The sequence below is a fragment of the Xiphophorus maculatus genome, chromosome 1 (genome assembly GCF_002775205.1).
Source record: "Xiphophorus maculatus strain JP 163 A chromosome 1, X_maculatus-5.0-male, whole genome shotgun sequence".
In the NCBI taxonomy this organism is placed as follows: Eukaryota; Metazoa; Chordata; class Actinopteri; order Cyprinodontiformes; family Poeciliidae; genus Xiphophorus; species Xiphophorus maculatus.
Window position 1 is genome coordinate 9,637,963 of NC_036443.1, and position 25,876 is coordinate 9,663,838.

A 25,876-nucleotide genomic window follows, 5' to 3' on the forward strand; every position below is an offset into this window, starting at 1 on the left:
GACAGAGGGACACATTTCACCACATGAAGAGTTTTCCCAAGCATCAGTTCCTGCTCTCATCACAGTGTTTGGAACACAAACATGCTCTCAGCTTTTGCAAGGAAACATGGATGCAATTATCTAACAGTTCAGCATATGATGCATCTTAGTTTTGGGGTTAAGAAGTTAAGTATCAAGCACTGAAACAATTTCCAGATGGTCCTCTTATATCATGTCTTATTTTTTTCATATTTCCCCATTTATTTTTATACTACCTTTATACTTCAACTACCAAATGTAACATATTTCCCTTGGTCCTACCACAATCAAACACTCTTTTTTCAGAGCCATCAAAATAGTCTAATTTAAATCCTAAGACAAAAAGTGTGCATTAAATAAAAATAGATACTTATCAGGTGACTGTTTCCATTAAATATGTAAGTGCTGTTGCTTTGCAAACCAAATCCCAGCTTTCTGTATAGAGTTTGCATTTTCTTCCCAAGTATGCAAGTTCAGTCAGGGTACTGCAACTTCATTTTTCAGTTGTCATGTTCCAGAGTGTGAGAGTAGACATATACAATGCCAACATGTAGTGTCAGTAAAACAACATCTTCCAATCATCCACAAGTCTTTTTGTTTTAAAGTTAATATCTGTCATTTATGTACAACACAAATAATAATTTAAAATCTAGCATTTCATATTGCATCAACCATACAGTGAAGCCCTTAAACACTTTTTAACACATGTTTCACATCTGTGTCTATCTCATCTTTTCGGCTTGCCTCTTCTCCTTAACATTTTGACTCCTTCTCTTTTTGTCAAGGTGAAGACATGAGGAGAAAAAAGTTGCGCGTGAGAAGATGTCAAGTGACTGTCAAAGCCCCGCTGACGGAGATGCGGGTCTGAATCGACTTTCTGCCCATCTCTCATCACTCATCTGTACCACTCGCTCGCTCAACCCAATACACCCAGGCAAACATGCTCATGCAAACACGGGGATTGTGAAAATGGGGCTCGAGTCACTCAGCACTCAGCAAAGCATATTGACAGAGAGAAGCTCGAAGACCCCGTCACACCTTGTCCGTCACTGCGGATCTGTTTTTAGTAGAGATCTCCATTTCTCAGCCTCACAAAGGTCCAGAGACATCAAACCTTCGCTGTAGGCTCATATTATTTTATTTATTTATTTCCCATCAATTAGCTTGTTTTAAAACATTTGATTTAGTGCATTAGCAGTCTGCCTTGTACCTCTGTGCAAGCGGCTCATTTGGAAGAGTCTCTCCAGCCACCACCAATTATCACAAGGTAAATGCAGGTATAGAGACTTGTAAAAGTAAACATTGCACAAAAAGTAGAGAAAGTTGTTTGGTCAATGTTATCTTTGTTATATTGCTTCTTAGCATCAAATCTGTTACCACTGTTTAATTTCCCTTGAAATGGGGCAACATTAGGGAAAGCATATCTGCGAGCTGCGTGGAAGAGTTGATTACACAAGTTGCTCCCATTAAAAAAAAAATCCAAATCCTGCTTACCATTGCAAAACAGCTTATTCTGTAATTTACTTGATAGGTGTTATTTATTGGTTTGGATGAAGACATGATAAGACATGAAAACAGTAAAGATGTATAAATATTTCAGCAAAACACTGCAACTGTTGGCAAAGAGAACCTTCTGGTGTAAAAAAAACAAAAGAAACAAAACTTGAGGTTTTAAATGGATAAAAGTAAACATTCAGCATTTGGTTAAAACTTATATTAGGGTGTGATGTGATAAATCAAATCAGCCAAAAAAGACACAAAAAAAAAACAACAGAAAAGCTAGTGCAAACATGAGGAAGTGGTTGCTATTATGTTGTGATAATGGCATTTCACACATTTCTAATATGTTTCTTATATATATATATATATACAGTATACTGTATATGTAGTTCAAAGCAGCTCAATTAAAATTGCTATCCAAATACCAAAAACTCTAGAAACGTCCTATCCTATGTAATTGGATACCAATTACAAAGACATACATTATAATAATTATTTCTTTATTAATAATTATATTAATATAATAATATATTATGTAATTATTGTATATATAAAATATATATCTAAATTCTTTTAGCTATTTTTTTGTGATTTGCATAGCAGTGCATAACTTGCTATGGACTATTTAACTTATTTATGATCCTGTGAAAAAAAAGTATAAGCTACATTGGTAATTTGTGTCCATACTGTATTTATCAAGTATGATGAAGCAACAGATCTTTATTATTTTATGTTTAAATTATGATCGCCATTATTAATATGCATAAAGTGGAGTGTATGTTCTTTTCACAGTTATATATATCTTGTTTTTCGCCTACAAAGACATAAATTATAATAATTATTTCTACAAAAACACCCTCGTTAGCCAGCAGTGAGAGGACGGCTTTATAGCTGCTGGCAACATAATAATGAGGATAAAGGAAGTAGGGAGGCAACAGGGATTTTCACAGTAGGAACAAAGCGAGTTAGAACAAGGACAGGAAAATTGGGAAGAACAGAACGATAACGTGGCTTTTGAGAGCAGCAGAAAGTCAGACAATAATGAGCAGAACGATAAAGACGTAGAGGAAATCCGAAAACAGAGAACTGTCTAAAGGATTTATTGGAACTCACAACATGAATCATACAGAAAGACAGAAAAGGAAAGCAATATTGACCTTACTTTGCCTCTGATGATTTGTCACTGCCCTTTTATCAGTCATTGAGTTTGTTTCACATATAGTTTTAGGGCTTACATTTTTATAATTCATATAAAATGTAATTGTGCTGAAGGAAAAAATTACCGTATGCCTTCACAATATCAGATGTGTACGAATTTTAGGTATGCCCAAGTATCAATAAAACCTCAGTGTTCTTTTAAAGACCGATTCAACATCTTAGATGTCTATGAATCTCTTCTTTGTGATCACACACGAGAGACCTCAAATAAAGGACCATAAGTTATGTGGCACATGAGTGGAGTTCAGTATTTTAAAGATTGAAGACAGTATTGCTGTTGGCATTTTAATGATCTGGATCCACAACCTTCCTCTGTTCTTGGAAAAGACATGCGATTACCTCAGAACGTTGAACATTTTCCATCCATCTTTCTGGTGGTTGTTTTGGATTGCTACACATCAGTCCGTTGTCATGTCATCTTAAATGTTTATGCCAGATTCTGACATAATGCAAAATCCCAAGTCTTAATGCAGAAGATTTTAGAAACATATGAAAAACCCCAAACCGTTTATGTGCTAAGCAGGCAGGTTTATTACTTCTATATAGATAAACTGCTGGTAGCATATCTTTTAGATTTAACTATGTTCAAAGGAAGTATTTTTGTTTAACAGTAACACTTTGCCTAAAGTAACACACTGTGAATGTTGTCTGCAAATAAAAAAAAAAAATACATGTGAGCACTTTATGTACTGGATTTATAGAAGATTAGGCTTCATTGCTAAATGTTTTGGATGATCCATCTATTTACCTCAGTGCTTAATTAAATGCTGTGTCTCTATGTAAACATTTCCCTGCAGATATACAGTTGTTGTCAGTCAAAACAATACAAAGACTGTCAGGTATGTGTGGCATGTTTCAGAAGATTGTGAGAAACAGTTTTTTTCACCAAAAACACAAACACTGTTGCCCATTTTCCAGCTGATGAAACATCCAGAAGATTAGCCATGGAATGTTAATATCCTCATCCCACTGTGTATCTGCTGTGTATTTCCGAGGCATAGGAGGATATGGTGCCTTATGTGAAAAACACTCCAAAAATCACCTCCGTATGCATCTGACACCACAGCATATGCAATTTGAGCTCAGTCTAAAACAGGCTGCCATGCATTTTCTGCAGGATTAATGTCCTGAGAAGCCATATGTACTGCACATATTTTCATAGTTTCCTATTATCTCATCTCACAAATATTTGACCACTTGGGAGCAATCAAAATGCATTGAACTTTTATTCCTAGATGGTTGTTTGGTCTTTAAATATGAAAACAAAGAAATGACACTGTCACAGATAAAGTCATTTGATGGTTGAAGCTACAATATGTAACTTTTATTTAAAAAAATACAGTTTCAACATGTTTGTTTTACTGTTACTGTCATGATGGCGAGGTTCTTGCTGAGTTAACTCCACTTCCAGTACTGTTTCCCTCAAAAATGTCTCATACTACACATACAGTGTCGTATGAGACACTGCAGGTGTGTCATACTAGAAGTATGAGACACATGTTTTGCTGCTCTTACTTCTCCCAGAGCTCCCAGTGCTAACTAGAAACACTTAGTGCTGTCAGTCGTGCCTGTGTGAGTTGCTTCTTTCCCTCCCTGCTGCCTTCTCTCTCTGTTATGATACAGCTTCTGCCTTTCAGCAGAGCCTGTCATGAATGCTAAAGCTAGTTAGCATTGCCACCGATGACGGCGGATGAAAAGTTTTTCTGTAATGGTGACGTGTCTTGCCGCAATTTCCACATTTAGGAGCACGTTCATGAGGTTGATTGACAGCGCCAAGTCCCTCCTCCTGTCTCTGATTGGTTGTTTTTGACCGGGAGTGATGCATTTCTTCAGATAGCAGTAGTACCACTTGGAGGAGAAGGAGAAGATTGATCTTTTCACAGATTATCTGTATCATATTATACTGTCACAATATGGTGATAGTTTTAGCACAGGCAAACCTTAAGGCAAAGAGAAACTTGTGGTTTGCACAAACCCACTACTTGTATAAACATTTGGTTAGTATGTTATTTACAACTTCCTTAAAACATCCAGTTACCTCCTCTTGAATGCCTTATAGGAGAGGACATTAAGTGGCTCCTTAATCAAACTCATGATGTGTAACTTTCATCTTTGTGGCATTTGTATTTATCCTAAACTCATTTGGAAGCATAAGCAAAATCCTCTTTAAAGTCTCCTTCTCTCCGGCTCCACCTGTAAATTTCACAAATCACTGATATATACATGTCCCTTTCTAACCAAAGCAAAAAATGTAAGCACATAAAAGTACATTACACACACACTAACACAGGATAAAAGGTGAGTTAACAGCTTCCATCTGTGGCTTGTTATCACTCCAGCAGCTCATCACTTCCCTGCTGAAGTCACACCATCGTCTAACATCTCACAAGCCATATTTCAACTCCTGCTGACTTTTCTTCTGCGCCTCTCTTCCTTCAACAATTCCCTCTTTCTCGTCTCCATCACGCTCACATTCATCCTTAATTCCCTCTCGTTATTTCTTGTCTCTTGAAGTTGCTTTAAATGCCATATCTGTAGTTTCATCTCTCCTGCCTGTCTAGATGTCGCCCCAACTTTCTGCCCTTTGCAACCTGATCTCTTTTCCTCCATTGTGCCATTTTTTTTTCTTCAACCATCTTTTGCCTATAGACCATATATAGCTGCAAAGTTCTGACAGCATCCAAGGTGAAACATCTGTCTTCAATGTGTATCGTTTCCCCGCAGGCAGCGGGCCAACCCTGCATCCACAAACAGCAGACGTGCCAAACCGAAGCGACAGGCGAGGCAGCATCTGGTTTCACTGTGTCCAACCTAAGCTTTTGCATCACCCCGTTGTGAGATCTGCGGAGATGTTTATGCAGTAATTTATGCAGCGTTCTGCTTAGTCAGCCTGGCCTGGTGAGATGCCTGTCAGAACTGGCGGAGGGACATGTGGACGTCTTAGTCACTTCTGCGGTCTGCGGTTTTTCTTTGATGTGGGAGCTTACATGATTTCACCATTACGCAAAGAACAATGAAATGTAATCAAACTTCTGAATGAGGATTAGAAGAAATGAGTTGTGATGAAAATGACACCAGCAAACATTTGAGTTTTCCTTTAAAATGAGTTGGAAATGTTTTCTCTGGAAACTCTTAGCCGCAGCTGATTTTTTTTTCCATCCTTCCTGTGTTTGTATAATCATTTTTCTCTGTGTAGGTGTCCCAGCGCTGTTATAAATGATTTGACAGTCCAAAAACATGCAGCTTAGCATCTCTGCTGACACTAGAGTTGGTTGTTTTGTATCCTGGATTCCTATATGTTGGATGACAACCAAATGCATTTAATATTAGTAATATTGGAAACTGATTAAATGTCTTCCCTTCAACTGTTTAGAGGTTTTCCAAAGCTTTCCCATATACAGAAAAGCTGCATCATTTTCAGAATGACAAATTTAAAAATGTTAACGATCAAACAATACTCCTGGCTTTTGAATTAGCTTTTTTATTATGACAATAAATAAACTGTTACAAACATTACCCTGACATCTGGTAAATGACTGTATTCTTCGTGTCATTGTTTGTCATGCTTGGGGTTTTAGCTTCTTGTTTCGATCTTATGTGATTTATTCTGAGTATGGAAACTTGGCTCCAGATTTCTCAATCTCCACATTGACTCTAGCTCCTTGTTTTCCTCACCTTCTGCATTCCCAATCAATTCAGCGTCATCCACTTTATTTTATTTTATCTCATCTTCCAGTATATACTGCATGTACTTTGGATTTTATTGTCATATTTTTGAATTTCCCTATTTTTTTCTCTTTTTTTTGTACCATCGAAGATACAGCATCTTTCCATGTTCCTGCACACGGGTCCAAAACTATTTATTTAAGCTGTGACACTTTAATGAATTCTAAAAAAAACAGCAAATAGGTATTTATGAGTCCATTTTATAGGTTGTGTCTAATTTGATTTAAACGCAATTAAAGTAATTGTCTTTAAAAACGTCTCAATGTCCAAGGAGGAAATTCTGTAATGCCAAAAAAAAAACAGTCTAAGAAATACTTACTTATTCTAAAAGCAAAAAGGTAACACAAAACTCTTAATCGTGCGCTGAAATCTCCAAAATACAAATTGTTCAGAGGCACAGTATAAGCTGTATTAAACCTCAGACAGGTTTACACCCATGCATATCTACACCTGCGTGATTGCTATCGGTGTTATCGTTGGCTTAGAAAGAGAAAGAGAGGGGGACACATCTGAAGCCTATTAGACCCCCTGCATTTCAAAATGTAAGCCAGACCCATGCCTCGCATGAATAAATAGGTCCCTGGTTCAGCCACATCTTTCCACATCAGAGCTGACAAAATTGGCTGTTTCTCTAAATATTACTCCTCTACGTTTAATAGTCTTGAGCTCTGACATGCAAACACACTCACGAAGTTTCATTAGACTCATTACACTGCTGACTGACTTCCCAGGGTATCATTAGATCTCGGTTGTATATTATTGCAGAGTGTCAAATATTTCTGGAATCTGCTGTGTGGACTAAAAACACTGCACACCCTTCCACTCCTTTTCATTCTTCTCTCCCAGGTTTTGTATTACCTTCCATCCGATACTTGCCCTGCTTGCATTATGTTAAGGTGTGTTTCGCAGAAGAAAAAAGTAAAGCATGCAATACTTTTTTGCTAGTTCTAGTGTTCCTAAATATACATGTGCAGTGCATTCTACAAAAATATTTCTTGATTAAGCTCCTCCTGCATTGTTTTCTTGCCATGTACCAACAAGGTTATATAGAAAATAATTTCTATATAACACTAAATGAGACAAAATTAAGCATTTTCCATAAAAAAAAGGCCCCGTCACATTGATAAAGTGTGGGTCACTTATGCTGCACCCCATTTTGTATGAGGCATGCTTATTGGGATGAAGGGTGTAAAAATGTGCAGTCAGCCACGGTATAGAAAATGTTACTGAACTAATGTTGGAATTATTGTTATGTTGAAATAATCAAAAATATTTCAGTTTCAATGATAAGTTAATGTCTGAGCTGTCTGTGGCATCAAATAGTACAGAGTTTTTTTTTATGTTAGATTACAGCTTCAGACATACAACTTTCTTTTTGAGCTGCAGTTGTTTCCAGAGAAAATACTTTTGTATTCAATGAGAACCAGAAGAACACTGGACTTAGATCATTCTGCACTGATAACGGATTCTTCAATACACAATTTTGAGATTTGAAAACTTTATTTATAAAAACTAAAAACTAGAGCTCGTTCTCTTTGTTTAGCCCACAAGAGCCAGAACGTGCCTTGTGACAGCTGTCAAATATATAGAATCAAACCTCCAAACAACAGAAGTCAATGGGCTTTCTTATGTGGTCATTTAAGGTCGGCTAGCCTTGTTCCTCATTCAACCCAGAAAGTAGCCATTAAAATAGATCTGTTAAGTCTACAACTGCTGACAACATTTAGCATAAACAATTACATCAAATTTCAACCTGTACGTCTCCATCTTTCATACACATTTTTATATGAGCAAATTTGTAACTTTTTAACCACATTTTTATCTTGTTTGTTTGGATGGAAGTCTTTGCTGCATCGATTCGGTGAAGACTGAATCAATAGACGATTCGGTATGTGTGTCTGTTCAACAATAATGCTAACATTGCAAAATATGGTGAATATGGTGATGAGCATATTTTACTCTGACATTTTACTCCTTAAAGTACATTGTCTTTAGTTTTTTTTTTTTTTTTTAAATGATGTCAGATGTCATTGTTAAGACTTGTGCAGTTGGCATAAACAGCTGTAAAACTTCAGCAAACAATTAGTCATTAAGATTTCAGGGAATTGAACTGGCAAGAAAACAGCAGCACATATAACTGATGACAGATTTAATTAGGAGATACCGTGCCAAGTTGCTCCTGCTCCTTGCAGGAGATGTCGCATGTCATTATTCATCTTAACCAGACACATGAGATCGTTTAACAACAACAACCATAACCACAAAGAGAACCATAACCACAAATGAAAAGAAGAGTTGAGGTTCTTGTCTTTTCTGACTTTTAATGTCATAATCGCCTGCTATTCTTATTACTCCCTCCGTCTATCTTTTTCTATATTTTTCTATCAGAAATCCTATATTTCTTTCCCCTTCTCTCACACACAAAAGACGTGCTGATGAATCCCTCTGTCCTCTAAAGATGCTTGCTGTTATTTGATCTTCTCTATCTCAGGCGAATTGACACACAGCATAGGATGTTGCCTCATCCTCCTCTAGAGTCAACCCCACCATCCCACACAGATTTACCATTCTCTCTTCCCTGATTTCATCATCATCATAATCAATCTTCCTTTTTCTCTCTCCTCTCTGGATTTGGTTCTACCCATCCCTCTCCTTAACCCAATCTAATCCATTTTCCTGCTCTTTATATCTCCTGCCTCTGCCTTTATTCAACCACTCTTCCTACCTCTCTTTCAAAATGATTTAAATTCCAGTCATTATAACCTCATCCTCACTCTATCACTGTCTTTGAACACCAGACATTTTATCCCCCATGTCCTTGCTCTCAATTTCCCTATGAAATATACCTCCTAACCTCTACATCACTCTCTTCATAATCCACTCTTAAAAGCAACCAATCCTCCATTGTTTCCTGATTTTCTTCTTGGACTTCAGTCTTCTAATTAACAACTTTACTCACATCCTTCACTGCCGCTTGATCTGAAGCCTTTATTCTGTCAGTGAAATCTGCTTTCATGTGCTCAGCCAAATCACCACCGGCCTCATATACACACACACACACACACACACTCACGCCAACTCAAAACAGCTCAAAGCAGATGCATGTGATATTCCACTTTCTCACTTCTTAGGTTTGGCTAACTCTTAACTATAAAACTTGAAACACACTTTTAATTGCAACCAAATCTGAAATCTGGTGTTAGCTTTTATTTCAATTTATTATGATCATAAATCATTTTTAATTTCCTGGCCAGCAACATATTCCCTATTATTGACATCTATTTTGCTTGCTCACTTGTATCTCTGTGTTTTCTGTGAAGGACTTGCAACCTGTCCAAGCGACATTTGACTGTGGTTTTATTTCTGGCCATTATTCAAGACACTGAAGAGGATTTTGTTTTTGATGTTTAGAGGGGACGGTGGTTCAATTGTTGCAGAGAAGGCAAAATGGATTCTTTAGAGATTAGCTTAAATCAAATAAAGGCTTGAAAAAGGAACAGTCTGTGTAATTAATCTATATCATGAGTTTTACTTACTGAAATAAATTAACATAATGCATGTTGTATTATATTAATTGAACATGTCTATGTACTAGTTTGACTTGCTCTTTCACATTAAACATCAGAAAAATTCATCTATCCTTCAAAACCTCAACAGAAAGGAGTGTCTAGAACACGTGTCAAACTCCAGTCCTCAAGGGCCGCCGTCCTGCAACTTTTAGATGTGCCTCTGCTGCACCACACCTGAACAGAATAATTAGGTCATTAGCAAGGCTCTGGAGAACTGATCTACACAAGGAGGAGGCAATTAAACCATTTCATGCCAGTGTTTTGTACCTGTGGCACATCTAAAAACTGCAGGACAGCGGCCCTTGAGGACTGGAGTTTGACACCCCTGAATATAAAAGTTTTGATTAATGGTTCAGTTCCTCACTTTGTGCTTTATGTAATTGAAAAAGTAGTACACCATGATAATCATGGTACAGTACAGTCCCTTTTCAGATGCCTCTGCAGAACCAATTGATTGCTAACTAAAAGAATGTTTTTGTTTCCGTGTTTGTAACTTTCTCCATCATCATTCTGTTTTTCATCACTTCACACTGGCTCTGTGCCAAAATGCTAAATGGCTACATAGGACTACAAAACGACATGAGACAGAAAGCCCCACTCTGTTTTGGTTTATCTGTCTGACCTTTAGCGTATGTCATGGATAAATTAATGCTACAATTATGGTTAACAAAAAAATCCCTTATTTTGACCAATATTAAACTAGTTGCATAACGTAATTCTGTTTGGAAACAGAGTGCACTTGTTGCACGTTAAAAAAAATTGAGTGTTCAGATTGTAGCCGTTAAACGTAATAGTCATATTTTATTGTCCATTACATTTTAACCTGAAATTAAAACACAGATTTGGGTAATTTAACATTTCTACACTCCATTGGCACAAGTCTTTGATATGGCTTCTGTCAATTTACTGACATTTTGTGGGGAAGCTAGGGATGATCCAGCCAACAGATTTATTTCAATCTGGGGACCATATGGTCTCTCTGTGAGTCACTAAAGAATTACACTTTGGTTTGAAAGCATTCCAGGTTTTTCGTTTGCACATGGACATGTCAGATTCAAAAGAGAACATTGTTTTATTTTATAAACTGATTTGGGTAAATTGCCTAATTTTCCTCCATTCTGAGATTTGACTTTTATGTCTGACACAAGCCTTTACTTAAACTGTGGGCTGATTTGTTATGTCAGTGATTATTGGAAAATAGTGAAAAAGTTCTGGAGGTTCTAGATAGGCTGGGCTATGTTGTGTTTTTTTAACTTTGGCTAAGAAAAGTTGTTTCCCATTTGACATTGGCTATTATTTTGGATTGTTTTTCAAGGCGCTTAATTATATTCCAAGAATATGATGACAGTAAATAACATGACTTTTTTTGACAGATATTTGAAAACAGACACTGAAAAACTTAAAGTAAAAAAAATAAATCCAATTAAACAGCTAATGTCACTTTTGTTGAGGACGGCAGACGCATTTGGTAAACCAAATCAGCATTGGCTTTGCAAATAGTTATATCATTATAAACGTCTGATCCTATCCTGTTTTGAATGTTTAAGAGATTTTAATTTTTGCACAACAAAATATAACTAACACTGTAACACTAGAGTATCTGATTTTTTAGTGCCTTAAAGACATGATGCAATGAAAAAGTAATGCTCCCAAAATGCCTTAACCATTTATCAAAGTAGCTTGATCATCTTGAATGCCAGATGCCACAGATTCTTTTGGAAATATAGAAAAATGTGTCCATATGGATACCACAGCTCTCATATGGCATGCTGCTGCACATGTGCACCAATGCTACAGAATTAATGTAACTGTGACTCAAACATCACAAATGTTGCACAGCAATAAGGTCATGCTGCCTTGTTAAAGTGAAACTTAAGAAATCCCTTATTGTATGAATAGCTCACTAATTATCTAGCACTTCAACCACTCAAAGAGCATAAAAAAAATTCTACATAGTTGATTGGGTAATGTGAAAAATTAAAGCAAAATGGTGATGTTATGTTATTTTTTCAGCTATGTATACATTTCATATCTGTATTTCAACGCTCTGAAACTGATCTGAAACAAATCCACAGTAAGAGTCAACAAGAGGGTCTTAACAGCATGATGTACTACACCGGCAAGCATGTGCAGAAACTGAAGAACTTTCTAACAACTCAAAACCTCCAACATTTGAAGACAGATAGTTATCAGGGAGCTTTTGAGAGCAGCTGAGAGTGAAGCTGGTGTGTTTCTTTAACTTTAAGGGTGGGGTAGAGTTTAGGGAGATTAGATAAATACTTTTTTTTAAGTTTTGAACCCTCCTTGCTCAAGGTCTACTACTGTGATGTGTATGGTTCGTGTTAAATTCACCACCAAGCTGAGGACATTTAGGTTGTTGTTGGCTACATGTGCAGCTGAACTATGTACACCCTTTTTTTCTTTTTAAATAGCAACTGAATCACAGTGGACAGCCATACATATTTACCAATGAAAAGAGATGGAAGGACTAGTGGGACTGAATGTACACATACACATACACACATGCACGTTTCACAGAGTGTTTTACGTTTACTTGGGGTCCTTAGTAATCTGCATGACAGATGGTCAATGCCACATTGTTGGGACATGAACTCTCAACCTTTGCCTGTCAAAGGGACCAGTGTTCCTCAGCATTCAGGTTGGCTCTTCTTTCCTCTGTTACTGTCTTTCCTACTCTTTCAATCTCCTACATTTTCCCTCCTTTTTATAAAACCTTATCTGCAGCTCGCTATTCATTTAGTCTTTGTTCTGTAAACTGCTTCATTTTTGCACCTCTCTCAACTATTTATTTTAGATGTTGTTATACAGTGTTGTTTGAAATGTAAAACAAAAAGATTTTCTTCCAGACTCAGAAATAGCCTAAACTAATATCAGCTTTTATCTGCCTTTATTCCTCACTGGGCATAAAAATAAACCATAACGCAGCAACATTTTGATGAACTGACAAAGTTAATGAAGTTAATGGGCGACAGTGGCTCTATGGTAGAGTAATCGTCTTGTGATCGCGAGGTTGTAGGTTCGATTCCAGCTTCCTCCTACCACATGTCGATGTGCCTCTCGGCAAGGTACTTAACCCCAAATTGCCTACCAATCTGCGTATCGGTGTATAAATGCGACTGGGTGATTGTGACTGTAGTGTAAATTGCTTTGAGTGGTCAAAAATGACTGGAAAAGCGCTATATAAGTTCAGTCCATTTAATGAAGGTATTTATGCTGTATCCAGCATCAAGAAAGCAGTCAGTTTTTTTTTTGTTTTGTTTTGTTTTGTTTTTAAGGAATGAAAACGGAGAATAATGAAATACCTGGAACTTGATGAGCAGGAACGTTCCATAGTTAAGGACAGAGATTTTAGAAGTTCAGAAGGTCAACATGCACAAGGAAAGTTATTCAAAACCGGCCAAACTGAAATCAACCAGTACATCTCTGCATTTAGAAAATTAACCAATTACACAGTCTAAATGGTTGTTAAAATCCAAGGCCGATTAAGTTTCATGGTCATAGTTCATTATAAGTGCTGCAATAAATAAATGCTGCATTGTCTGCGTTTTGGCATTGCTGTGTTCACATAAAGTTTGTTTAAGATTCATTTTCTGAAAATTTCTCCCAACATGAAATAAACCAACACATGCCATCTAAAATTAATCATTTTGGTTATGGAAGAAAAATAACTTGGAACAACTGACCAGGATTTTAAGGTGAGTTAAGGTTTTCTTTGCCAAGTTATGGGCTTCATCTAATTTTCTTTATAAACAAAAAGAAGTTGTCAGCAGTGATGTTTATTTTTGGTAAGCGTTGTAATTATGTCCCCAAATAATACAGAAAAAGAAAAGATAATCAGTTTCTGAGGATTCTGTAGTTCTTTTTATGCAGATCTCCTTGTTGTGATTTATTATTATGTTCTCCCACCTTTTCTTCTCAGCTTCAGATACAATACTTAAGCTGTTTTCACTCCAACTCCCTTTCCATCTGTCATCTCTGATCTGACTGTGTTTGTCCTCAGCTCTCTCCCACATTCGGTGTCGATGTTGTTGTCTTCAGTCGCCAGGCTGCCATCTGAGAGCCGTAACAGGAGAAATACTGCTGACACTCCACACAACTGACACTCAGATGTCTACATCAGATGCGTAAACCCTGAGTGACTGCAACAGTGTCACGGAAACTTTAAACAAACACATTCAGCAGCTCAGTAGACACAGATGTCAGTCTGCAAAGTCTTAAATAAAAAGGATCAGGAACACAATTAATGAGGCTCATCAGCAACAGCAGCACACAAACCAGAGCTTGGCTGATTCAGAAGCAGTAAACCAGCAAACCTAAATTCCCTGACAAGTTATATTCTGCTTTCTCTATACTTTCAACACTCTTTTCTTCACCACACAAATTATCTCATCTCACCACACCAAGTACATATTGCATATTACTGTCACCAGCAGATCCACAGACCAGATGAGTGAGACATCTCATGAAACCTGCATGGTTCTGTAATAGGAAACTAATAACAATGGTGTGTTTACAGTTTTTAAATAAATGGCCAGCACTAATAATTTGAGCGCTTTGAGCTCAGCTATGTCTCAGTTATGCACCGTCTTTTAATTTAGAATAGGATAGAATAGAATTCAACTTTATTGTCATTGCACTGTCACAAGTACAAGCAACGAGATGTAGTTTGCATCTATCCAGAAGTGCTCTACGAGATATAAATATTTATTTACAGATGTACCAGACTATGTATGTATGGACTATAAGGGGTTATAGCAAGAGATATGGGAGCTATATGCACAGATTATACAGAATATACAAGAATGTTAGGGAATAATTTAGCGCAGGTATCATGAGTCACATGTATTTACCAAGTATATAAATCAGTCTTACTTCAGTGTAACTTACAAAAATGAGCATATATTTTGTATCTTCTAGGAAAACCCTGTGAATCTGTTCAGTCAAACAGTGAGTTTGTTGTGATGTATCATGTTAAATGTCAGTGTGTGTTTGCAACACCAGATGAGCAATTTGGGCTCATTTCCACAAGAAAATACAGAAAGTCTGGGAAAGATGTGTAAAATAAACTTAATTCAAAGATGTAGGTATGTCCTAGTCTGTCAGTTTCCTGATGTATGAAAATCAACACAGATTTATTTTACTTTCAAGGCATGTTTTCTTGCCTTTCTGATTTTGAAAAGTTTTTCACAACAGACTTGTTGTAGCATTACTCTAAAATTAAATTTAGCATACAGTATAATGTTTCTAGTTTCATTTAATTTGATACAAATCTTTGGGGTGTGAATATCTGCAGCGCTAGGGATTTTGTGAAGCATAATTAATTCTTAACATTGGATTTTTTTCTTCACTATAGTGGGGTTTATGTAAATTTTTAACAGGAGGCAATGCAAATACATATAACTGTACATATTTTACTGTGCATATTTTCAATGCCTGCCACTAAATGTCAAAGTTTCTGCATTTGTACATTCAAGAAAATGCTTTGCCAAATATATCAAGCCAACCTTTAAACAAGCTCTCATTTTGCCTTTACTATCGCTCTGATGATAAACCTGATCACTATTTATTGGGGTAACTTTCTGCTTACCTGATACTGGCCTGATGTTTGGTCTGCCACCTGCTGTAAAAAGCAGGAATTGCATCATCATTACAGTTTGATGTGAGGACAGACCTCTGTACTGTCTAAATTATATTCAGACCTGGCAATTCTTTCGTTCTGCTTCTGCAGAACATAAACTGGTGTAGTTCCATGTATGACGATGCCAAAAAGAGGTTAAGAAAAGACAATGGATCAAAATTAGAATTAAACAATATATTTTACAAACAATAAGTTCATTTGAAAATTCAAAAAACAATGAACTTATTTTTCAAAATAGGACACCTGGCTTTAAATCAAGGAATAAAACTATACCACACATCAGGTTTCTTTACAATTCTGTTTTCTTTTTATGTATTTAGATTTTTAGTAATTATATTGTCTAATTTAGGTTTTTATGCACTTGACCAGCCCCCCTAATGTTTTATTTTAAGCAAGCAGGTTCAAGACCTAGAATCTTTCCTCACAAAATTTCTTACAGCTGAGACATCAAAAAAGAAAAAGATTGAACCAAGCCAGTTGGCCCCTGGATTTGGCTGTCGACTCTCCCAGCTTTTTCTCACCATTTTTCTTCTTTTTTGTTTTTTATTCTTTCATATCAGGTCTAAGACAGTACAAGGTTTGGAAGCACAAGTCAGCTGAACTTGAGAATTGCAGACAGACAGACACTGCAATGAATGATTGCAGAGAATGAGCTGTTACATTATTCACGGCGTAAAAGAGATGGATGAAGACGGATGGCGAACGGACAAAGAAAAGAGCAGAAAGATGACAGGGCAAGAGACGCCCTGCATTCCAGCAGGTCTGGGGTCTCCGTCTGACTCCTGGTGACGGTTTTCCCAGCCCTGCTGCCGAACAACTCATGCCCAGCGGTAACGGCGTTCGAACAAGGCCAACTGAGAAAGCACACTCATTAATTCAAAGGGTGCAAAAACAAACAGACCCCTTCCTTTTGAAAACCAGCGCAGTTGGATTAAAACAGGACACTGATGTGAGCCTTTGAGTTTTCAAGTACGCCCCCCTGTCTCCCCCCGCCTTCAGTGAGACAAAGTGAATATTGTATTGGACAGAATGTGTGTGTTTAAGACCGTGGGTGAGCTAAAAAGTAGACACAGACACTGTTTGAATGAACAAAAAAGGGAAAAAATAGAAAAAGTGAAACTGAAAGATGCATTATTACAGTGAGATAATCAAATATGAACTCATGAAATGCATAGAGAGGTCCGGTTATGTGCTTGACATATAAAAACTATGTAATTAATATTGAAATTGTACATAATCAGCTTTAAATTGAGTTAAAAGATATTTACCATCTTTATGGGATGACAGAAACAATTTTATGTAAACAGACCTCCAAACTAACTTTTTTTTTCAGAAAAGTCCAGCTTTACTAAAAGTGAAGGTGTCAAAAATGTAAATCACAACAAAGGAGGCACAAAGCACATGCACTCATACGGCTAAGTGGAAAAAACACTCGTCTTCCTGGTTCAACCTCAAACCACTAATTGATTGAAATGAGATAATGATGCCTTTTCCTTCCACTAAATTACTTCCACATCCTCCTGGCAGCGCAAACACCCCGAGTGTTTCTGAGAATTAAAACTGAGAGCGAGGCAACTAGTTGAATTCACAGTCAAACATATGCAAAATGATAAAGGTTTGAAAACAGGAAAAAGGCATTCATTAAACAGACAAGGAATACTGGAAGATAGGAGGAGATTTACGCATAAAGGCTACAAAAGAAGAGAGCTAACGCTAGGGGGAATAATGCATGGGAGGGCAAACTGAGAGGTCAAAGTAAAGGTCAATGAGACAGGAAGCAAAGAGCTGTGTGGTCACTAATGAGAATCTTCAATGCAAGAGCTCTTCCCACACTCCTCGAGGGGAACAAGTGGAGAGTTCTCTTTCATATGTAAGGCAGTTAGAAATTACATATGAAGTTGTTTAATTCATTAAAAAGCCATTTTAGTGTGAAGAGGATTTGTGTTTGTGAACGCAGTGCCTCAAAGTGCTGGCACAGAGGTTTGAACTTATTGTGCCTTAACTGGACCTGGTTGCTTAAGATAAAAAATCTCACTAGAGCTTCTGTTAATAAAAATGTTGTGTATATTTCAGTCCTGAGAAGGCAACCTTTAGTTGGAATTTTGAAAAAAATTAATCACATTTAATTTTTCAAAAAAACCCTATTTTTCATATGTCTGATTTTGGTCAGTCGTAGCTCGTCCAGGTGGGGTAACCACTGGAAGCTGGATGTTAAGTGCTCCAAGATAAACAGCTGGTGGCGCCAGTCAGTAACCACACCACAAAAAGTAGGTGTGATGAGGTTAGATGATTTAACAAGCGAGCAGCAGTGAAAGCCCAAGCAGTGGAAATTACTTTGATTTGGTGATAAAAATGTCATGTTTATGAATTGCATAAACAGAAATGATTGGTATCTATTTGCAGTGTTTGTTACAATCTGAATAGGTAAAAATGTCAAGACTTATTAGTGTAGTTATGCATTATACAGTGTTAAAAATGATTTACTTTACACTGTTACATCTTTTAACTTCAGTCTACAGAACTTCAGACCAGTTCTTCAATACATTGAAAATGTACAAAACAACTACAAACATGTTGAATGAACCATAACAAACATGCACTGATAGACTTTATACCAAAGGCAAAAAAATCCTGAACAAAAGCTCATACTAACCCATTCTCTAAGTTGGCCTTTGAGGATATCAACTTATTTTTTCAAACTCAATTGTATTTCCATATCAAAGATTTCCTCTGATGTAAATGTAAACAAATACTGAGTCCAGGATTTTGCAAAGGCCAAAGGAGATAGGATTTACCAAGACACTATTGTAACTTTGAAATGAGCAATTGTTGTTTTATTCACAAAAATCTAAGTTACCTTCCTACACTTAAGTCTTCTATTCATTCCTTGCCAACCCACTGAGCTGTTTATTTGCAGTGCGGGAAGACCAATAAGCTCAGATGGTGGCTTTTCTCCTGAAAATTGAACAGGAGGAAATCCTGCGAGATATCTTGGGCCAATGATAATTGCAGAACTGCTTCGGGTGAAACTGGATGAAACAATGAGCCAGACTTGGCAACAACAGTCAACAGTACTTACGCACTCTTAAACCAGCTCATTATCTATGAATGACTCATGGACAACAACTGTGTCAGATTAGAGGGAAGGAAACGATGTAAACTGTCCAAAAACAGACTGCATAGGCATCTATACCCCAGACATTAAGAATAAGGCTTATATTATATGGGTCGAACGATGACTTGAAACTGCCTAGAAAAAGTTAAGAACTGTCAAGACATGTAACTAAGCAATTTTCTGCATTAAAGCAAGATGGCATTTATAGGCTTTCAAAAAAGGTATTGAGGTATTAAAATGTGTCTACTTATTATAAAGATAATCAATAAGCACTAGATATTGGTACCATATGGTCAATATGCCTGCATCACTGACCCAACTTTAATCCCCAAGAACATCAGACGTGCCAGGTGACATTAAACACAAGCTTCACCTGTCCCGGTATATGTTTGCACTGTTGAAGTGACTATAATCACCACATTATGGTCAATGGAAATTCTAAAAATATGCTTCTAGAAATTATAATTTGTTTATAGGTAAGTTTCAAGGAAAGTGAATACAAACAAAGTTTAGTTTGACAGATAAAAACCTCGAGGTTGATCTTTTGTCATCAGTCTATAGCAGTCTGCAAGTGTACAAGTAAGTGGGTAGGGCACCAAAACTGGCTGCAGCCAAAGGCCCCCATCCTCCTACATACGTCCCTGATATGGTATTAATTACACCACCTCGTCAGAATGCATTTTAAAAAGTTACTCATTCAGCAACATTTCTAAGCTTGTTAAAAAAATCTTTTTTTTAGTTTATACTTTAGTTGATAAAGTAGACTTTTAAAATCGCTTCACCTTCAACAGATTTATTTATTACTCCCTATTGGGCAAACATATCGTCTTCTCATAAATTCCGACTAAAATCTAGCCAGACCAGTTTTATTCATAAAATTGTAAGAGCCGAATGAGCTGTGCGCAATAACCATTACGGCCAGTGCTTCTCCCCTCAGTGCTTGAAGCAGTTTAAATGTCAGTAAAGTTACTTGCTTCCGAATTCCGACGCGGTTGCCGTTCCTAATAAACTCTTTTAATAAGATGGTCGCACCCCGGTGGCTCTCACCGCAGAGAGGTGAAGCTCCGCCAAAAGCGCCTCCTCTGACTGCGCTGCAGAGCATGTGCTCCTCCTAAAGCGCGTAAACCTCCGAAACAGTAGCCAAATGAGCGACCCGGATTAAATGCTTCCAGCTTGAACCACCACAAGGAGAGGAGGAAAAAAAAAACGAAAACACGAGCAGGACATTTACAGAAAACTACAATGCAGAAATATTCCTTATCTGATGGACAGTTCTACCAATTAGTGTCACCTGCAGGAAAGCGCGCAAGCAAGTCAGGATAAAGAGCGTCTCTGTAATGAAAAAGCTTTACCTTTATGGGAGAGTCTCAGGCGCGGCACGTTTATTTTGGTCGCGCAGATGCTGGTGACGAGCAGCGCAACCACAACTTTGTTGAAGACGAAAGGTGTAAATCCCATAATTACTAACAGATGCACCTCTCCTTCTCACTGGGATTTTCTTAGACTAAACGTCAAAAGTCCGAAGGGAATTTTAGCTTGACCCTTCTCATCAAGGTGTTTGATCTTGAGGGTGTGTTAATTCCCGGAGCGTCAAAACTAAAGACGCACGCTGTCCTCTGTGTGGAGTGACTGCCGCCCACCAGAGCTGCCGAGCAGATTCACCGACTCTGCTCTGAATGCTTCCGCAGCTCAGTTCCCACAGCAGAGAGAGAGAGAGAGAGAGAGAGAGAGAGAGAGAGAGAGAGAGAGAGAGAGAGAGAGAGAGAGAGAGAGAGAGAGAGAGAGAGAGAGAGAGAGAGAGAGAGAGAGAGAGAGAGAGAGATGAGAGAGAGAGAGAGAGAGAGAGAGAGAGAGAGAGAGAGAGAGAGAGAGAGAGAGAGAGAGAGAGAGAGAGAGAGAGAGAGAGAGAGAGAGAGAGAGAGAGATTACATCAAATAGGCGAAAGGTGACTTACTTTGAAACGTTTAAAATGATTTGAAACAACACGTTTCACTGATTTTTTAAGAGGTTATATTGGCTCTAGTGTTTTTTATTTGATAGTGAATTGACTGGAAAATGGGTAGTGAGAGAAGGGGAGGACATGTTTCAAAGGTTGCCAGGCCGGGAATCGAACCTGCGACGGCGTCGAGGACCTAAGTCTCTATATGTGGTTTGTGCTTAACCCCTCCACCACCACAGCACCCCACAGTTCACCGTTTTAATAGTTTCCCTTCTCATTGATGCCGACTGCAACTTTTGGTTTCAATTTGACATTTTTATTGGTTTCAAAGAAGACATTTGTCTGTTCATAGCAAATTAATTAGCCATCTGATCGCTATGTGATAAATGAATGTAGAGCTTTCGTTGTAGCATCATAACCCCAATTACCTTAAAATTCCTAACCATTTCCTAACAAAGAGCTTTAGAGATATTAGTTTCATTTTCCTTCTATCACCTTGCCATGTCTGGTATTCATTTAACCTTTGGTGATTGTCCAGCCTTGTTTATTTCTTTTCCAATTGTTTTACACTTTTATATAAAAATCTAGACTACTGAAATGCACTGAAATTATTGGTTGGATATTTTTATTACATGTTCCAGTTGGAGATGTGGCATAGCAATAAGAGATGCTATTTACTCTTTACTAGAGTCTTTACTAGAGTTGCCAATAATAAAATAAAATAGAAATACACATTTACAGTTGTTGGATATTCATGTAAAATTTCTACACTTTTACTTTACTTTTCAGTGTTGAGACAAAATTAAATGCCATTGAGTTTATGGCAAAAAAATCACAACTTCTCGTGTGTTGCATGATGGTCAAGGAACCAAACACAGGCAGTGTTGAGTGTTGAAAACAAACTTTTCACATGGATGCCTTATGCTCAACTGGGACATGAAGCGTCCAGATAAAGTGAACTAAAGTAATGTGAAGCAAACAGGGCTCATATTATGTGAACGAGGGAAGTCCCACCTTCTAGCTTAGCTAAGTTAATAACAATCCCATAAATTCATGAGTTGTGCTTGAACAAAAAGGACAAAAAGACATCCATCTCGACATTACTCTCTCCTCCAAAATCTCTGAACAAGTGACCTTCTTTAACCCCTTCCTAGCCATTGTCACCATCTCAGGGGTTTAATTAAGTTGTCCCGTACCTTTTAAACACTCCCCCCCCTCATACATGCATCCCATTCACATGCAAGTCTATAAGTGCACACAGGGGTCACGGCAGAATGAGACTGAGCTATTCAAGGTATCAATGCTGTTGTGGCCCTGCTTCTTCTGGGAGCACTTGTTTGCAGCAGGAAAGAAACTCCCATACATGGTTTATACGGGCCGAAAGGCCAAGGGTGGGAAACGAGACGGGTGTGGCGATTTGCTGGGGACCCTCGGGGCTTCAAGTACCAAAGTGCTCTGCGCTTTTTTTGGGCTAACTTAAATGTCATTGGTTGTTGATGTGAGCTGTTATCATTTTTGAGAATTTGCCATGACATAGAGGACCTCTAGAGCCACAGAAAAGTAAGTTGTAGTTTCGAAGCAGCATCCAACAGGGCAACAAGATATCGGATGTCTTCTTAAAGGAGACCTTCCAAAACCTCTTGATGTAAATATTTATGTATCACTGAAGAAAATAGCTTCCTCCAGTCAAAAGAGACCACAAGTCTTCTTGACAATGGGTAGTAGCGCTTTACCCGCTGAAGTGATCCTTTTCTCCTTGAAGATAAGATTGTATTTCATCTAAACACCGTGCTTGCTGATGGATAAAAGATGTTGTTTCCTTCCAATTTCATCTTTTTTTTTGCATCTTTTGTGGAAAGACATGTTTGAAAGATTTTTTCCCATTTGAAATTCTTTGGTTTTAGGTTGCCAGAAACTCTTAAACATGATCTGTCTTGTCGTCTCTGGTTTTGACCCATGAAGCGATATAACTGATACAGAACAAAATGAGATGCAACTGAGAGGAAAGCCACTGCTTTGGAATAATAAACCCATATTCAAGATCGAAGAGGTATCAAGTGATGGAAATTAATACTTTTCACCTCTGATATTGTGACAAATATAAGTTCATAAGATGCAGTGCTCCTTTGACATCATGTGTCTTTATAAAGAAACACATTTCACCGTAATACCAGCTTAAAGTCTTTTCAGGTATGTGTCTTCCAGCTTTGAATATCCAGAGAATGCCCTTTCCTCTCTACAAAATTCTTCCGATTGGATAAAGATTTTCTATAAACACTTACATTTTACTGCCTTCTCAGCTGGTTTCCTATCTGGACGTTGAGAAAAACATCTTCAGCACTAATGTAGGTTTTGTTTCAAGGCCATAATTTAGCAGATTTGCAGTAGCTTTGTGTCGCTTTAAATTTTTTCATGATGGTTTTTACAATGCAATGTGAAATGTTCCAGGGTGCTATAAACAAGCTTTGTTGAAAACCAGATATATTTTTTTTCTCCTACTTGAGAATTGTGCACCACTTTTGTGTCGGCTCTTCAATTAAGCACTAGTAAAAATAAACTGAAGTCTTGTTGTTACATGAAAACATTTAAAAATGGTGAAAGTGTATGAATACCTTTGCCAGGCACCATCTATTAAAAGCATTTACTGAGGTACGTTTTGACTTTTCGAAGTAAAGGGCTCTCATTCCTCAGAAGCACAAAACTTGTTTGTAGAACAAACAGACGTGGGAACCCAGCAGAAGAGACCACAAACGGGGCAAGTGTTCAAGAGCTAAATAATTGATTGTAAAAGCAGCAGCCTTCTTGCCATCACTGTGAAGTGTTCCCTGCATTTAACAAAGGAGCTGCTGACTTTAAACGACGATGGTTGCCTCTTTCACCACAGCCAAGCTAGCTGGAGGAACATGAGCAGTCGGGATGATTAAGCAAAGTGAATTTACTTTGCTCTGATTTGCTCTTTACTTTCCTAACCCCGTATCTGACTTCCTCTATGTCATTTCTAATCACTGACAGCACTCATGTGGTTTCCTAACCTGCATGGTGCTTTCTCTTAAAAATCCCACAAAGGATCGTCTTGTGTCTCAGGCTCGGCTTCCAAGGCCTTGAACGACGAAATTCATTCTGAAAGGTGCGCCAGACTTTTTAGGAAATGCACTGAGTGCCTGAAGGACTTTCTTTGCACCTCTCTAAATTCTCCCAGAATTAAATTATGCTCTCCAAGCTGTCAGTAGTCATGAAACGTGAAACTCTTTACAGCATTTTGACGCAGTGTCATTCCGAAAAATCCAGCTGAAACATCTGGAGTGGTGATTGGAAATGGCAGCGTAGAAGTTCATGAATTCACAATGTGGGAGGTAGGGCAGAAATAATGAATGGAGAACAAATTTGAGCCACAATGCACCAAGACAGCTGGTTTGTTTGTGCAAGTGCCTCAGGATTCATAAATGTTTAAACATTCTTAGGACAGACAGGAAGAAAGCCATGTACAGTAACAGAGTTTTCCTGCAGACAAAGTAGAATGAAGTGATTCAGGGCAGGCATTGTGAGAAGAGGAGAAAGGCGGCGCCCTGGCACCCTGGACAGGTTACCAGGGCAGCACAGCACAGAGACACAAGGGTCAAATAACAATGGGCACACACAACACACACTAATACCTGAGGTCAATTAGAGAGACCAGTTAACCAAACAGTCTGGTTTTTTTAACTGTAGGACAGAGTAAGTCAGATTTCAACATTTTCTGTAAATGGCCCCAGATAAATAAACACAAAATAAAAAAAGCTATATTATAAATGTGTTATTTTTGCCCACTGCAGAAGAAACGAAGCAGTGGTTGAAGGAACAACTGTTTCAACTGATTGCAGCAATATCCAGCTAGGAAACAAGGACTGGGCAGTGGGAAAGATTGTATCGTCCAACTTCTCCCTACCTGGTGAGAAAAAAGTGACCCCACACAGAAAATGGAAATATTGACTTTCATGTGATGCTAAATGAAATGGAGCAAAAAATATTTTCATCTCAAAAGGTTTTGTTTAATTTAAATTATGTAAATTAAGAAATCATTTTAAAAGCCTGAACCTAAAAAACAAAATACAAAAGTTTTTCTAAAGACTCCTAATCCAATTAATCAAATAAATAGTCATGATTAGTTATCAGAAAACAGAAATAGTAAAAATTCTTGTTACTGGTCATATTACTCGTGCTTTAATTGTCATCACTCAGTTAATACTACTCGCTCTGCAAGAGTCTGTTGCAGCCTCATATGTTATATATTACGTAGCAACAAGGTTTACTGACTGGTGCTTTGACTTCTACAGCTTATTCAGTGTATGGAAAGTTAGTTAAATATCAAACAAAGATTCACTGTTTTTAAAACTGGATTAATCTAAAAATGCAAAATCAAGTTTTAAAAAAAATTCAAGCAGATCGATTTGCTGAAGTCTTGAAAATATTTACCCTGTTTGCTGCGATTCTTCTCAGAAAGAGAGAAGTAAAGTAATCGCTCGCCTCATTCTGCAGTGCCATGAAACTGTGCCAACCCATAAAAAAAGGGCATTATTTGATTGTATCAAGGAAACTTTGACAAAGAACAAAAACACACATTAATGGATGAATCACTGCCGTGAGCCAGCTCCCCCGGCTCACAGTAATGCCAGCCTGGGAAGCTGTCCCAGGCTGGCATTTGGCAAGAGATGGGATACACCCAGAAAGGCTACAATCTGATATGCTGAGGCCCATTAGACCCCCACACGCACCACCATAAATGAACCACACACAAATGTTCCAGCCAGTTAGCATGATTATACCAGTAACATTCTTTCTCTGCTGCAACAAATTTCAGCCATGTCCGAAAGCTGCTGGACACAAATTGCTGAAGGAAAATCAAATTCTCCAGCGTTAACACAACATTTTATTGAACTAGTGGTTTTAGTTAGTTATTTTGGCACTGAAATACTAAAATACATTCTTTACCAAAGACACAAAGGTGCAGAGTTTTTTTTATCTATTAATCGATTGCAGGTTTTTTTATTATTATTTTAATGCACAAGGAAATAAGTAAAGAAAATAAATGGCACAAGACCAATTTTGCTGTCATGGCTTGAGTCTGCAGTGGCTGTGTGCTTTTATTTTTCTTC

At 37.7% G+C, this 25,876-nt stretch overlaps 1 protein-coding gene across 1 annotated transcript in view; it reads right to left on the minus strand.

Moving 5' to 3' along the window:
* The window catches only part of sema3g (semaphorin 3G), a 64,482-nt gene extending 44,005 nt beyond the window's left edge, over positions 1-20,477 (minus strand). The window contains exon 1 of the mRNA XM_014469164.2: positions 20,158-20,477. Coding sequence (XP_014324650.1) covers positions 20,158-20,263 — 106 coding nt within the window. The 5' untranslated portion in view covers positions 20,264-20,477. The remainder of the gene's footprint in view (positions 1-20,157) is intronic.
* Positions 20,478-25,876: the final 5,399 nt, after the last annotated feature.